General features: G+C 22.7%; 1 protein-coding gene across 1 annotated transcript; it reads left to right on the top strand.

Moving 5' to 3' along the window:
• Positions 1-68: 68 nt before the first annotated feature.
• LOC126901839 (protein Daple) lies at positions 69-14,310 on the top strand. Its single transcript, XM_050678666.1, has 22 exons — positions 69-457; positions 519-607; positions 668-773; positions 845-1,054; positions 1,295-1,408; positions 1,491-1,636; positions 2,499-2,580; positions 3,229-3,670; positions 4,277-4,458; positions 4,560-4,691; positions 6,327-6,497; positions 6,555-6,847; positions 7,952-8,147; positions 8,229-8,486; positions 8,763-8,909; positions 9,950-10,095; positions 10,401-10,496; positions 10,701-10,764; positions 10,889-10,976; positions 11,045-11,118; positions 13,882-13,961; positions 14,022-14,310. The coding sequence occupies exons 1-22, from the start codon at positions 401-403 to the stop codon at positions 14,140-14,142; spliced, it is 3,294 nt and encodes a 1,097-aa protein (XP_050534623.1). The 5' UTR covers positions 69-400; the 3' UTR covers positions 14,143-14,310.
• The last annotated feature ends 368 nt before the right edge of the window (positions 14,311-14,678 follow it).

Raw genomic sequence — 14,678 nt, 5'->3', positions numbered from 1 at the left:
GGGTATCGATGTTAACACCTGATAAATCCACCTTGGTCCGTATCACAGACTATATGAAAATTTTCATATATCTGTGGTTATATTATTTTTCTTATCAATTAAAATAACCCAAGTAATGTTTTCAACTTTTTTTATCTATAATTTTTTTAGAGTTATGAAGGATTTTAACAGTACTGTTTATTTAGAATTAAATGAATAAAAGTGATATATATATATATATATTTTTCATATTATCATTGAAGTTATGAAAATTTAGTTAGAACTTTGAATTACGGTTACATGGTACTGTCAATGTTTTTATTGAATATGCGCTCGATTGTTCAATTTTTATTTTTAATTATGTAAAATATTAAAAATTAATAGTTTTGTTGAAATAAGTGTTTATTTTAATGTTTATACCATGGATTTAACGTTAACTGAAAAAGAAGAGTTTATGCAAGAACACCTTGTAGTTTGGGTATTTATATTTTTTAAATATTTTCTATTAATTTTTAATAAATTGTTTTGAATTTTTACAGTTAAAATCATGTTTAATGCAACCAGATAAACTTAACACTTATGAAGATTTAATTGATGGTACAGTAATTTATGAAGTTCTACTACTTATGTGAGATTAAATTATATTTCATAAAAAGTTACTTAATATTAATGTTCATCTTATCTGTAGAGATCCAGAACCATTATATCATGGTGTTATTCCAGGTCAACATGATCCAGCTATCAGAGTGCAAAATTTTAGTTATATTTTGAAAAATATTAAAATGTTATATGAAGTAATTTTATTGAGTCATCATTTTAAATTACATGGTAAAACATTTTATCAAATTAATATTAATAACTTTAGGAAGAATTAGATCAAGTTATTCTTACAATGCCAGATTGTTTACGATTTGGTCGAGAACCATATTCAAAGCGTAGTTATGAAGATTTGAAATTATTATTGTTATTGTTACTTGGGTGTGCTGTTCAGTGTCCTAATAAAGAAAAATTCATTGAGCGTATAAAAATGCTACCTATTGAATCTCAACATGCTCTTGTACATTATATTAAACAGGTAAAAATGCGCAGAAGTTTAAAATTTTCATAAATGTAAATTATATTTGTATTAGTTAGACATTAATATTTAGATTTTTATAACAATATACTGACTACCATGATATGAAGTTTTTAATATTTTTCTTTATATATAAGTTTTTGAGCTATAATTAATATAATAAAAGAGTTTAAAATTGATTGCATTTTTTGATAATATAAATTTTTATCATATTTATTACTTAATTTTTTTTCTAATTAGATAACAGAAAGTCAAAAAATTGTTATAACTCAAGAAAATGCTGAACATTTAACTACTGATTTAATGATATCTCATATTCGACAATTAGTAAAAGAACGAGATCAATATCTTCAAGTAATTATGTGACATAAACAAAACTTATTTGTTTCTACAAATTTTGTGTTCTTATATAATTAAAAATATTATTTATTTGTAGTTATGGACTGAAATGGAAGAAAAACGATGTAGTTCATTTAAGCCCATGCAATCATCTACGTCTGTTGGACCTAGTAGTGATAATCAAAATTATGCAATTGAACTTGCTGATTGGAAAGCAAAACTGCGAAAACTAAGACACGAACTGTTAGTAAATTATTTTTTCCTTTAAAGAATTTATTTAAGACGACATGGTGGTCTTAATTAAAAATTTTCACAAGCTTGATTTAATATTTAATACATAGTTCTAAGGTAAAATAAGGTATAATAATAGCGTTAGAAGGAGACTTCCAGTGAAATGTTTCCAAATTTATATTGAAAAGTAAAATGTACAATAAGTCTTATTTTTAAAGTATTTACATATTCAAATGTTTTGAATGATATGGGCGGGTTATTGTGTCAAGTGGAAGTTTAGGATAAGGGTGGCCGACCCCAAGTAGCTGGCGAGGAAAAAGAAGAAGAAGATTTACATCTTCCAACATTTTGCTTTGTTATTAATTAAGTTTAAACTGAATGTTCTTTAGTTAATAAATCTTTGCAGTTATTTTAGCCAATGTTTACGTAACTTTGTTTAATTATAATGATGTATAACCGAGTGATATCTCAGATTTAAGTCTTTTTGTTTTTGTGCTAAAATTACCACTGTTTTGAGTTCATCGAGCAACTTTCATTTTTAATGGATTAGATTTAAAATCTGCCACTTTATAGGCTGAACAAACTTTATATTTAGCTACATGACTCATCACAATTAGCATACCTCGCTTTATTTTTTTTAGATTTAGGCTATCATATAGCAACTACTGTGAGTAAATAATTAAAATAACTAATCTTAATAGAAATCATTTCAGTTTTTATCCAAGTTTAATGATAAAATTTATTAACTTATTTAACTTAAGAACACAGTTAAGTTATTATTAAAAAATATGTGTCATAGAATTTTTTTAATTATGAAAATAGGTAAAAATAATTTAATATTGATATATACTATTTATTATTTGAAATATTTCAGCGAGGAAAAAACAGAAGCTCTATCTGAAACAAAAGAAGAACTTGAACAAACAAACTACACTGTATCTAAGTTAAAAGAAGAGGTATAATAATTTTTAACTTAATAATTAAAATTTCATAGTATTAAATTTAATTAATTTAATAATTATTGCTAGTATGCTTTATATTTAATAAGTAATTTTTTATTATCATATATATGGACTGTTTTTGTAAAAAAAAAAATAGTCAAGTTAAAAATTATCATTTTCCAGTAGAACAATCAAATTTAATGAGTAAATGAGACTTTACAAATTCTAAACACATTTAATAATATCTTAATTAACTATGAAAATAAAATGGATGATTTTTAATGTACTAATTATTTTCTAATAAAATTAAAAATAAAAATATTTGAATAAAAAATGGTCGATCTTTTTACAAATTATCCATATTAATAAATTATTATTTTAATATTTTAATTTATATAAAAAAAATTTATTTCTGAAAGTTTTTAGTTGTGGAGCATATATATATCCAAAAGAACAAACCTTGTTATATTCTAGTAAATAATTATCAAGAGCTTAATGTAATCACTTTACAAATTTTGTTTATATGTATATTTTTGCTATATAAACAAGCTTCGTTAATCTTTTTTATTATTTGTAATTAAGTTTCTTTTCAATAATAAAGTAAATATTTCTTTTAATAAAACATTATAGCCAATTATTTTATTAAATTAATTTTTTTGTCAGATTGAACAAATAAAAGTTGATGCTAGAGCAGCTAAAGCTTATAGAGATGAGGTGGATGCATTGAGAGAAAAAGCAGAAAATTATGAACATTTAGAAACAGAAATAAAAAAATATAAAGAAAAACTCAGTGATTTGGATTATTATAAATTAAGAGAAGAGGAACTAACACAGAATAATCTTTTACTACAAGAAACAAGAGAAACTCTTGAAGAACAATTATTAAAATTCAGAAAACGTATAACACAAATGCAAGACATGGAATCACAGTTATTAGGTTTTAAACAAACAATCAATACAATGACATTAGAACGAGATGCACATTTAAGAAAAATTGACGAATTAATTAATGAAAATGCTCAGCTTGATTTGATGAATAAATCTCATCAGTTTAATGAAAGTTTTAATAAAGGAAATATTGATAACAGTTTTTTTGATAATATTGGTAATAATTAATTTAATTGTCATAATAACTAATATAATAATTTTTATTTTAATTATAAGAACTGAAAGTAACCACCATTTTTAATTACATGATCTAATCTTTGTAAAATTAATCTGAGATAATGATTAAAGAACTGTGTCACACCAATTAAGTACACTTAAAAATTTTTTCAGAAGAAGCAATTTACTAAAATATTTTTTAATAATATTATTGGTTAAAGGTTTTCCCTAGATTAATTATCGTTGCAAAACATCTGAATATACAACCTGCTTTTATACCAAAGTATATAGAAAAAATTATATTTAATAAAAACTATTCTAGATGTATTATTGAGCACTTTAATAATCTTGTAATATTAATAACTTGGTTAAAAAAATCTTTTATGTTAGTTCATAGGATTATTATTGTGTAATCAATAAGATTTTATAATGATATTCAATCATTTTATTATAATGTTACTCTAAATTATAAGTAGTGATAAATTATCAACTACAGATAATTTATTTTTAATCTTAAAAAATCAATATATTTATACCTGTTTTTTCCTTTAAGAAACTTTTTACTTAAAATTTAATTTAATTTATGAAAACACTTACTTTTTTTTAGAGTCTAAAGATAATAGTTTATGTGAACAGCTCAGTAGTAGTGCTCAGTCGCAAGCTTTAAAGCTTGAGCTTGAAAATAAGAAACTTATATCAACTATTGAATCATTACAAGAAAACCTCAGGCATCAAAACAATGAAGTAATATTAGAGCTAGAAAAAGACAAAAAATTATTATCACTGCAGGTAAATTATTTCATTAGTTAATATGTGTAAAAACTATACTTTCAATATTGTTTGGATATACTATATTTATTTATGTACTTTTGTCAATTTATAAAAAACAGCTTGAGGAATCAGAAAATATTAAAAAGCGATTGCAAAATCATTGTGCATTAGTGGAAAATGAATTGTGTACACTGAAAAATGAGTTAAAAAAACTAAATGAATGTTGTGTACATCAAAAGTATCAGATAATTGTAAGTTAAAAATTATTGAATATGGCTTTTTATCTATGTGTACAGTAATTAATTTAATTAACTAGTCAGTTGCACAACTATAACGAAAATCTTGATGGTAATAAAATTTTATAAGCTTTTAATTGTACATAATAATACCTAATTATATTAATATATAGTTTTTTTATATAAAAAAATATATAAAATTTTTTTATTTATAAATAATACATGTATAATTTAACCCTTAGAAGGTGCGTGCCTATTTTTAACGTTCATAGTCGCGTGGGGGTCTATCAGACCCCATTTCTAAAAAAGTATAAAATATATATCAAAAAGCTCATTTTTTTTAATTCAAAGACATTAATTGTTACCATATGATGTATAAATATGGATAAAAATTAAAAAATAATTAAATTACAAAACTATGTTTATTACTAAAAATTATATTACGAAAAAAAAAAAAATTTTGTTTTGTAAAAAAAATTATTTTTACTGCAAAATCTTATTTTTAAGACAGTAAACAAAAGCTTTTACTATTACAAAATGTATTTTAATTAATTTTTCTTGTATTTCTTTGAGCTCAAACACGACTTATATTTATTAGTTTTATGTGTATTTACATTTATATAATCATTTTTCTGAATTGAATTTTTTTATTATTAATATTACAATACATTTAATTATTATGATACGAGTATATACAATTATTCTGAATCTGTTGAACATTGATTTTTCTCCCAACAGTCATTGCATACTGTTTAATATACGCGATGTATTTATTACATGTTTTGTTCTAATTTTTTCCGTATCATCACTTAGTGGAAATTCTAAATAGATTATTTATTTTTAAAACTTAATTGCACAGTCAGTGGTAGATCCACATAATTCCAAATCCACAATATTATATCGATTATAACATTGCATTTACGATAAAACAATATTTTGAAAAAAATAAAAATCCAAAAAAAAATTATAATGTTACAAGTCGCGTGGGGGTAAATACGACCCATTTCAATTTTGATGAATATTTTAAGTCATAAATTTTTTTTTCGAAGGTATTTATTTATGAAAATTGATTCAATATTACTATAAAAACCATCTTCTAGATTTATATCTATATACACCTTTTATGCAATATAATACATCCGTTTTTATTCATGTGGGGGTATGCTAGACCCCCACGCGACTGTTTAAGGGTTAAAAAACTTTTTTAATATATAAATTTATTTAAACAAACGTCAATTATGAAAAAAATTATTAATCTATATTAATAAAAGTACATAGTTACAATTCGAATAAGGGCCTGGGACCAGGGGTTGCTGAAAAACTCTCAGTAGTTACATCATTGTAACTGATATAGCAGTGGACATAACCAAAAGAGTTTGTAAATATTGTGAAATGAGACTTGGATTAAGACTCTTGAATTGTTGTATTCTCTTTTTTTTGTGATTAGTTTCAAAAATTATCACATGAATTAAATTGTTGGTTTTGGAAAAAAAGAATTTAATTCAATTTTACTAATTTTTTATGAAAACATTTTACAATTATTAAAATTTACACATATTTCAAATAACAAGTTCAACTAATATAAATTTCTCTTTATTTCATAATTTTATAGGATATTTAAATTTTTTAAATAATTTTTATCTTATAAAGGAAAAAAGTAAAGAATTAGAAATTACTAAAAAAGAAATTGAAGTTTTGAAAAAGCAAGCAGAAGAAAACAGTGTACTTTACAGTAATGAAAAATCTGATTTATTAAAAAATGTTGAACTTAAGAATAACCATTTGGAAAGAGATATTTCTAAATTAAAAACATTATTGGAAGTAAGAATAAAATTTTTGCAAAATAATATAATTATGTTAAAACATTATTAATTTTAGAATAAATTAGAAACAATTGATAATTTATCAAGCGAAATTGAATTACTAAAAAAAGAAAATAAGTTGTTAATAACGAATATAGAAGAAAATGATAAGCAAATTACTAGATTACGGGATATTGAAAATGAATTCTATGATTTAGAAAGTAAATATGCTGTTGAAGTAGCAGCGACTAAAGCAGTCCAAGATGATTTAGTTACAGAAAAACGACAATCTCAATTAATTATTGAAAATTTAGATAGATTGGGTTTAGCTTTGGATCAGTCTGCTGAACCAGAAAATGTTTTAGACCAGTAATCTAATTTAATTTCTAAATTAAAATAAGTTATACTTTAAAATTAAAATTAATAATTGAAAACAGAGAAATTTTTGAAATAATAATAATAATGATCAGTTTTACATATTTTTGTTTCCTAAACTTAACATTCACAGGGGGTAGTGACCTTCTTTCAAATGTTAGGGAGTCAAAGATAGTTCTTGGCTAAGTCAAGAATGGACGAGACGGGTATTCTGACCAGTCTGCATCAGAGACCAGATATCATGAATGAGGAAATTACAAGAATAATCTTGTTGGCACCCTGGAATTCGAACCCAGGACCCTGTGCGTCAAAACATACATTTCTAACTACTAGGCCAGGCCAACCCCTTTTTTAAAATAATATCCATACAAATAAAAATTTAAATAATGACTATTTTCTTTGTAGGCATAAAATTGAATCATACTATGAGTAATACAAAGGCATAAATGATTAAACATTTTGGGAAGTTATATCTAGTTTTCTCTCAACCTAAATACAATTGTTTATTTTAATATACATATAATATTTTGAGAAAGTTAGGCTTTATTCCTAGATGTAGATTAAGCAGGATTGGTAATTACACATATAAAATGTTAAAAATGTATTAAAAGTATAATATTATAAAAAAAAACTTCTAAGTTTAACTGGGTGCACTTTTGGGGGGAGTAAACCTTTCTCTTACCAGTTCTATCCATAATTTATGAAGACAATATTTACAAATTGTGTCTCTAAGTATGTTTTTTTTTTTAGTTATCATTTTAATACTGGGAATTTTTTTAGAAAAGATGTTCTTTAATTTGACTACCATAGGTACAAAGTAAATTTACAACTACACAATTTTTTATTTTAGATGTAAAAATATACATATTTTTATATTCTGAATTAAAGGAATATATATTTAATAATTTTTATAATAAAAAAATTGTTTGTATGAAACTAAATGTTCCATACAGTATATTATATTTTTATAATACTTATTATACTGAAATTAACCTTGAAAATAAGGCTAAAATAACTATATTTAACTTGTTATATTAATATAGATATAAAACTTTTATTTATAGCAAAACTAATTTTGTATATTGTAAATATTTTCAGAATTGTTTCCAGTCCTGAAGTAATTAAAGCTGTAAGAAATAAAATCAACACTTCTAAAAGTTCTGATTTAAATAATGATCATGTTGCTCAATTAGAAGTTGAATTAACCACATTGAAATCTAAAGTGCAATCTCTTAACACTCAACATACTGCATTGCAACTAGCTAATTCACAGTTAGTTGCTGAAAAAGAAGATGTAAAACAATTTAACTTTTTTTTAATTTTATTTTACAAATTTAAATTCAAATCAGTATATCAATGCTTATTTTAATCGTAGACTCAAAAAGACTTGGATGCAACTAAAATAGCTTTTTCTAAACTACAAAAACTACATAATCAGCTAGCAGTAGAATACGAAGAACAATTAAAACAAAAAGATTCCTTGAAAAGTGATCTTAAAGATGCAAGATTGGCATTAAAAGAAAAGTTAACCCAGTTGAGAAGTGTCGAGTCTAAGTTAAAAAGAGATAATGAACAGTTAAAGATAGAAATTGCTACTGTTAAACATTTACCCGCTGAACACTCTAAATTAAAGGTAAAAAAAAATTATTTGAACAATGTATTTAAGTTAAGAATATTAAATTAATCAGTGTGTTCTGTTACTGTACTGAGCTTTATTTGCAGTTAATGTTAATCATTCATCTAAGATTAATAATTGATTTTAAAATCTCATTTGATGGTTGAATAGAATTGAAGAATCATATGAATAAATAAATAATTTATTTTTTGTAACACTTTAAAACAATTTTTTTAATAATAATATGTGATTGAATAACTATTATTTTTGTTTTGTATTTAAAAAATATTTTAGGACGATTTTCGAGCTTTATTCACAATTAATGAAAAACTCAAAACAGATTTGAGAAATAGTTATGAAACAATTGACCAAGTTGAAGGATACTTGAAAGAAATAAATAACTTGAAATCTAAACTCACTGATGCTAATGCTCGATATACAGTAACTATACTAGCATATTATAATATATATATACTGAGTGATTTTTTTATCATAACCCACTAAATTACTTACTGAATAAATATATTTAAACATTTTTTTTTTTTTTTTAGTTATCTTTAGTTACGCATTCTTGAATTATTAACTATGTAATACTTTTTAAGTTCATCCCTTATGCCTTGTAAGGATGTCAACTTTGTTTTTTTAAATGGAAACACATATTTTTAATTTAATAAAATGTTTGAGTTTTTAATTCAATAGTAATTTGAATTTTTTTTAGTTATTATCGAGGTGGACATAATGCCGATGCACTCACCCTGTTGGTCCATTGTGCGCTCATTTGAATTTTTAATATAACTATATTTGTTCATTAGATATAAACATTTAAAGTTTCAAATTTTTGAGTTAATATACATGTAAAATACACAAGGGATTGCAAATACAGGTAGCTAATTGGTTTTTTTATGACATCAATATACGCAGGTACACAGTATTGGTATTATGAATGGTAGTAAGACACATTGTGGTGAGTTCATAAATACACTAACTGATTATGTAAAAAGTATATCTATTGATAGTCATAATTGATAATAAACAATCCGTGACTGTGACAGCGATGTCATAAAAACCATTTAGCTACCTGTATTTGTAATCCCTTGTGTATTATACATGTATATTAACTCAAAAATTTGAAACTTTAAATGTTTATATCTAATAAACGAATAAAGTTATATTAAAAATTCACATGCCATTTACTATTGAATTAAAAACTCAAACATTTTATTAAATTAAAAATATGTGTTTCCATTTAAAAAAACAAAGTTGTCATCCTTACAAGGCATAAGGGATAAACTTAAAAAGTATTACATAGTTAATAATTCAAGAATAATGTTTAACTAAAGATAACCAAAAAAAAAATGTTTAAATATATTTATTCTGTAAGTAATTGAGTGGGTTATGATAAAAAAATCACTCTGTATATTATATATATATATATATATATATAGTACTATATTATAATTGCATTTCTTTTGGTACCATAGGTATTACAACAAATGACTAGTACTTTTGTAGAGGACAGAAGGTCTTTAATGGAACATGTAACAATGCTTATTACCCAGTACCATGAACTTTTGACTCAATCATTAGAAGATAAAGAACAGTATCATTTAGAAGAAAAAAATAATGCGTTTGTATAAAATTCAAATATATATCGTATCGTACAGAAATCTTTTTTTTATATATTAAATTTTTTTTTAATTTGATTTTATTGTAATATAAAATTAAGTATTGTTTAATACAGCTTAATCAGGCTGGGAATTATATTGTTCAGAATCATTAAGAGCCTAACATTTTTGTGACATTTTTATCCCTTTATTGTACCTTTATTTCAAGGACTAAACAATAAAGAAGTTGCCTAACTTACATTCCCTGGAATAAACTTTATAAATATTATATTTTACATATTTAATATTTAATTTCATAATATTTTAGGGATAAATTAAATCATTTATCACGTCAAAAGGAAAAACTAGAAGAAAAAATAATGGATCATTATAGAAAATTAAACAGCTGTAGTATTAATAAGAAGTAAATAAATTTTTTTATCATAGTAAAAGTTATTTTTAAAAATAATTTTAATTTCGATATCATATTTATGAAATAATACAACATAATAATTTTTGAATTTAAACATTTATTATTTAAATTTGTAACATTTACTTCATTTTATTTTTATTTAGTTTTAGGTAATACAAATGTTACAATTAATTTTTTATAAAATTTCATTTTTAGAAAAACTTTTGGTTCTGCATTGTTAAAAAGAGTAAAAAAAGCTGGAACAGAATTGATTAATAAGGTACATTTCTAAAATTTCATTTTTAGAAATAATGAGTCATCCATAATTTATAATTTAATTTCAAATATTATTATTTCTCTGTCATTAATTATTATTATTTTATAATTAAATTAATTTTAAATAGAGTCGAACATCTTGGCATGAAGATATGGTTAGAAGAGGGATTGATTCTGATACAAGTTTAGATTTTGAAGATACTCCATTAAATCATGGTATATTTATAATTATTATTATTTAAAGAAGTATGTTGGTGAATCATAATTTAAATGTTTTGTTTTAGAATATTCTGACAATTTAACCAGTCTGGGAACACCTGGAACAAGGCAGACCCTTTATCTTTCTGGTGAAGAAAATGTAAGATTAATTAATAATTAAACATTATTTAGTAAATGCTTCCCAAGACTTGATAAGCAATATAAACAGAATTATAAGTAGAACCTATTTTACATTTTGCAGTCTTTGGAATAAAACATGTCAACTATTTTTAGGTTCCTTAAAAATTTTTAGTTTATTTTATTTTAAATTTAAGTTTGAAGATCAAATTTTTCAAAAAAAAAAAGTAATTATAGTTCTAAATTAGGGTTATTAATATAAAATTGGAAAATATATACATATATTAGGGTGGATCAAAAAAAATTGATCTTCAAAATTTTAATGAGAATCATTTTAACTTTAATTTATACATTAAAATAGGAATTTTGTGAAGATTTGAAGTTTTTGAAAAAATATTTACTGGTAGCTCAATGTCTTTTTAGTATTTTGGCCAAAAATCACCTCTGTTATTCAATTTTTGTTCGAATATTATGACTAGTATATCAAAATAGTTTGATATTTACTGTAAAAAACAAATTTTTAGTTTCAATATTTAAGTCAAAAATTGATAGTGTGGATATCATAATTAAAGTCATTTATGATATATTTGTAGTAGTCTCAAGTAAGCTTAAAATTAAAACTTTTTTTTTCATGTGGTTTGCCAGATATTTATGATTATAAGTTGAAAAAAAAATTATTCACTTATCTTAAAAACCTATACGTTTTTTTAAAAATAAAGTGTAAGCTAAAATATATGAAATTTTTGAAAATATTTATAAATGACGGTTGATCATTAAATACTTTTCATTTATTTTTTTTTATCAACCAATTCATTTATACTAATTATAACAAATAAAATAGAACAATAGAATATAATTTTATGTTATGATAAAATGTTTTAGCTTCGATGCGAAGCTGAGAAGGTATTGGTTTTACTATGATGTGTTTTTTTTTGTGTCTATTACCACTTCTTCTCAGCTCTCACCAAACAGATTTCTTTCAACGATACGTCAAAAGATCACAAATCGTATCTAGTGAAAGACATGACCCTCAAAAATTGAAAAAATTTCTCTCATTCCCCGTAAATGGGGGAAACCTCCAAAAAAATTATAAATTTTAAAATGGCTAATTTTCGAAATTTTTTCAACTTTTTTTACTTAAAACTGCCATAACTTTTTTAAAAATGACCAAAACAATATAATTTTTTTTTATAGATTCATAAGGTATTTACCTATTATTTTGTATATTTTTATTATAAATCTGACCCTTTATCTGCATACAAGGGAAGATTCAAAATGACAACTTTTTAAAAAAAATTAACCTTTTCAACTTAACTTTTGAGAGTATTCCGGAAAGTCTGACACTTTTCTATATATCTTAAATTAAAGCTTATGTAATATACATAAATATGGAAAAAATAAATTTCAAAATTCATTTTGTCTTCATGGTGAAAATGTCTACCTTATGCTATTTTTGTGTTAAAATTTTCGATTTTGTATTTTATTTTAAAATACCTTACAAAAGTTTTTGAGTTAAAAAAAATTATAAGATTATTTGATTTTTATCTCATTTAAATTCCATAACTTTAATAAATATCAAAGACGACCCCATTACTGTAGTTCCCCTAGTTTGAAGAAATTTCTTATCCATATTAAAGTTTTTTTATTATGTTATTTTTTCTTTATGGCTCTCATTTATTTTCTTTGCTCTTACCTAGCCAATTTTTTTTAAATACATCAATTGACCACAACTAATACATTCAACTGAGTAGATTTTTTTAATAACATTTTGATTGGTTTTTTTAGTTAAAGTAAATCATTAAAATTAATTCTGTTCTTTAATAATTCAAATGTAGAATATTTTTAATCACCAAAAATTACTTAGAAATGATAACTGATTTCTATTTAAGTGATCTATTACATTGAAAATGGAAAAAAAATATTGAACTTTTTTGATAAATTTACAGTAAATAGTAATTATACAATTTCCTGACTGTATGTTAATCTTAATAATACTATTTTTTTATTATCATCATTTTTTCTATTTAATAATGTAAATTTCAAACTTGAAGTTGAGCTTAAAGTTATAGTAAAAAATTAAACTTTTTTTATTATAAACTTTCAAAAAATCAACTTTAAAATACCAAAAAAATAGGTTAAAAATGATATTTTGCACTGATTATTTTTAACATATTAAAAATCAAAGTTATCCATTTATTCATAATTAACTACAAATTATTATCAATAAATTTCTGTGTCAAGCTCTTCAATTTTTATACACGTTAGCCATAAAAATAATTACTTTATAATTTTTTATAAATTCTCCAAAAAAAATATAATATTACATTATTAAATAACAATTTCATATTACGTTGAATTGCTTTAATAGATATTTATTCATTAATTACTTATAAATCAACTACTAATTAGGAATTATGATAGAAATAGAAGTTAATATTACTTTTAGAATAATCAAGCAATTTCTTAAAATTAAAGACTATCTACAGATTTGCATCGAAGCGTTTTTTTATTAAAGTGATTTTAATCACCTTCAGATATCATCTATAGTAAACCCAACTATACCACATCCCTACTGTGCTGGGTTTTTTTTTGTTGTAATCGTTTGTCGATGAGTTATGGTCTTCCAGAGTTTTTCATTATGCTAAATTAATTATAAATTACACATCTAATTTTTTTAATTTATAAAATTTAAATAAAAAAAAAAATTAAGTTTCTATCCATTAAAATATTGTGTAAATTTAAAATTGTACTATTTTGCTTTAATTTAATAAAATTTAATTTTTAGGATTGTGATGAAGGATCTATTGTTGCTAGTCATTCATTACCCGATTCTCCTCTTACATCATCATATCAGAATGAAAACAAGTAAATTGTTTTGAAAATTCATTAGAAAAGTTTATATAATTTTACAAAATTATTTTTCAGGTTAATCCATTCAATTAATGATGAAACCATCAATAAAGATAATAAAAGTAATCAATCAGTACGTTCAAATAAGTCTCACACAAATGAAGATTCTAACTGGTATGAATATGGTTGTGTTTAAGTATAATTTTTTGCAATATTTCTTGACTGACAAAATTTTATGAAGTATATTTATCTTTTAATTTGTTCCTTATATATATATAAATGCACAAAATATTTTTCTATATATTTAAATTATTATATTGTAAATAAATGTTCATAATAACTTCCTATATATTTTCAAAACTTTTAATAATTTGTAGAATAAATTAATTTTAAACTTTCAAAAAACATTTGATGAATTTTTTAAGTTATCTCTAAAAAAAAATTTCGTAATAACTTAATTATATTAGTAGTAATAAATACAATATTTTTATTGTAGTGCATTAATCATTAAATTTTTAAGTATTAAGTCTCACTAACAATTAAAATTAACATTAAGTATTTTATAGTATTATTATGTATACATGTAATATTACTTAAATTTGTTAATAACTAAAAGACATTACCATGATTTCAAAAAATACGAATTAAAATGTGATATATTTTTATATAATGGTGATTTGTACAAAGTATTTTTAATAAGAATAATCAAAAGAAAATATTTTTATTATGCTA

Source organism: Daktulosphaira vitifoliae, unplaced genomic scaffold (genome assembly GCF_025091365.1).
Source record: "Daktulosphaira vitifoliae isolate Bord-2020 unplaced genomic scaffold, ASM2509136v1 Scaffold_3, whole genome shotgun sequence".
NCBI classification, from domain to species: domain Eukaryota; kingdom Metazoa; phylum Arthropoda; class Insecta; order Hemiptera; family Phylloxeridae; genus Daktulosphaira; species Daktulosphaira vitifoliae.
The sequence above is the reverse complement of the archived record's forward strand: the minus strand, read 5'-3'. Positions and strand labels throughout refer to the sequence as shown.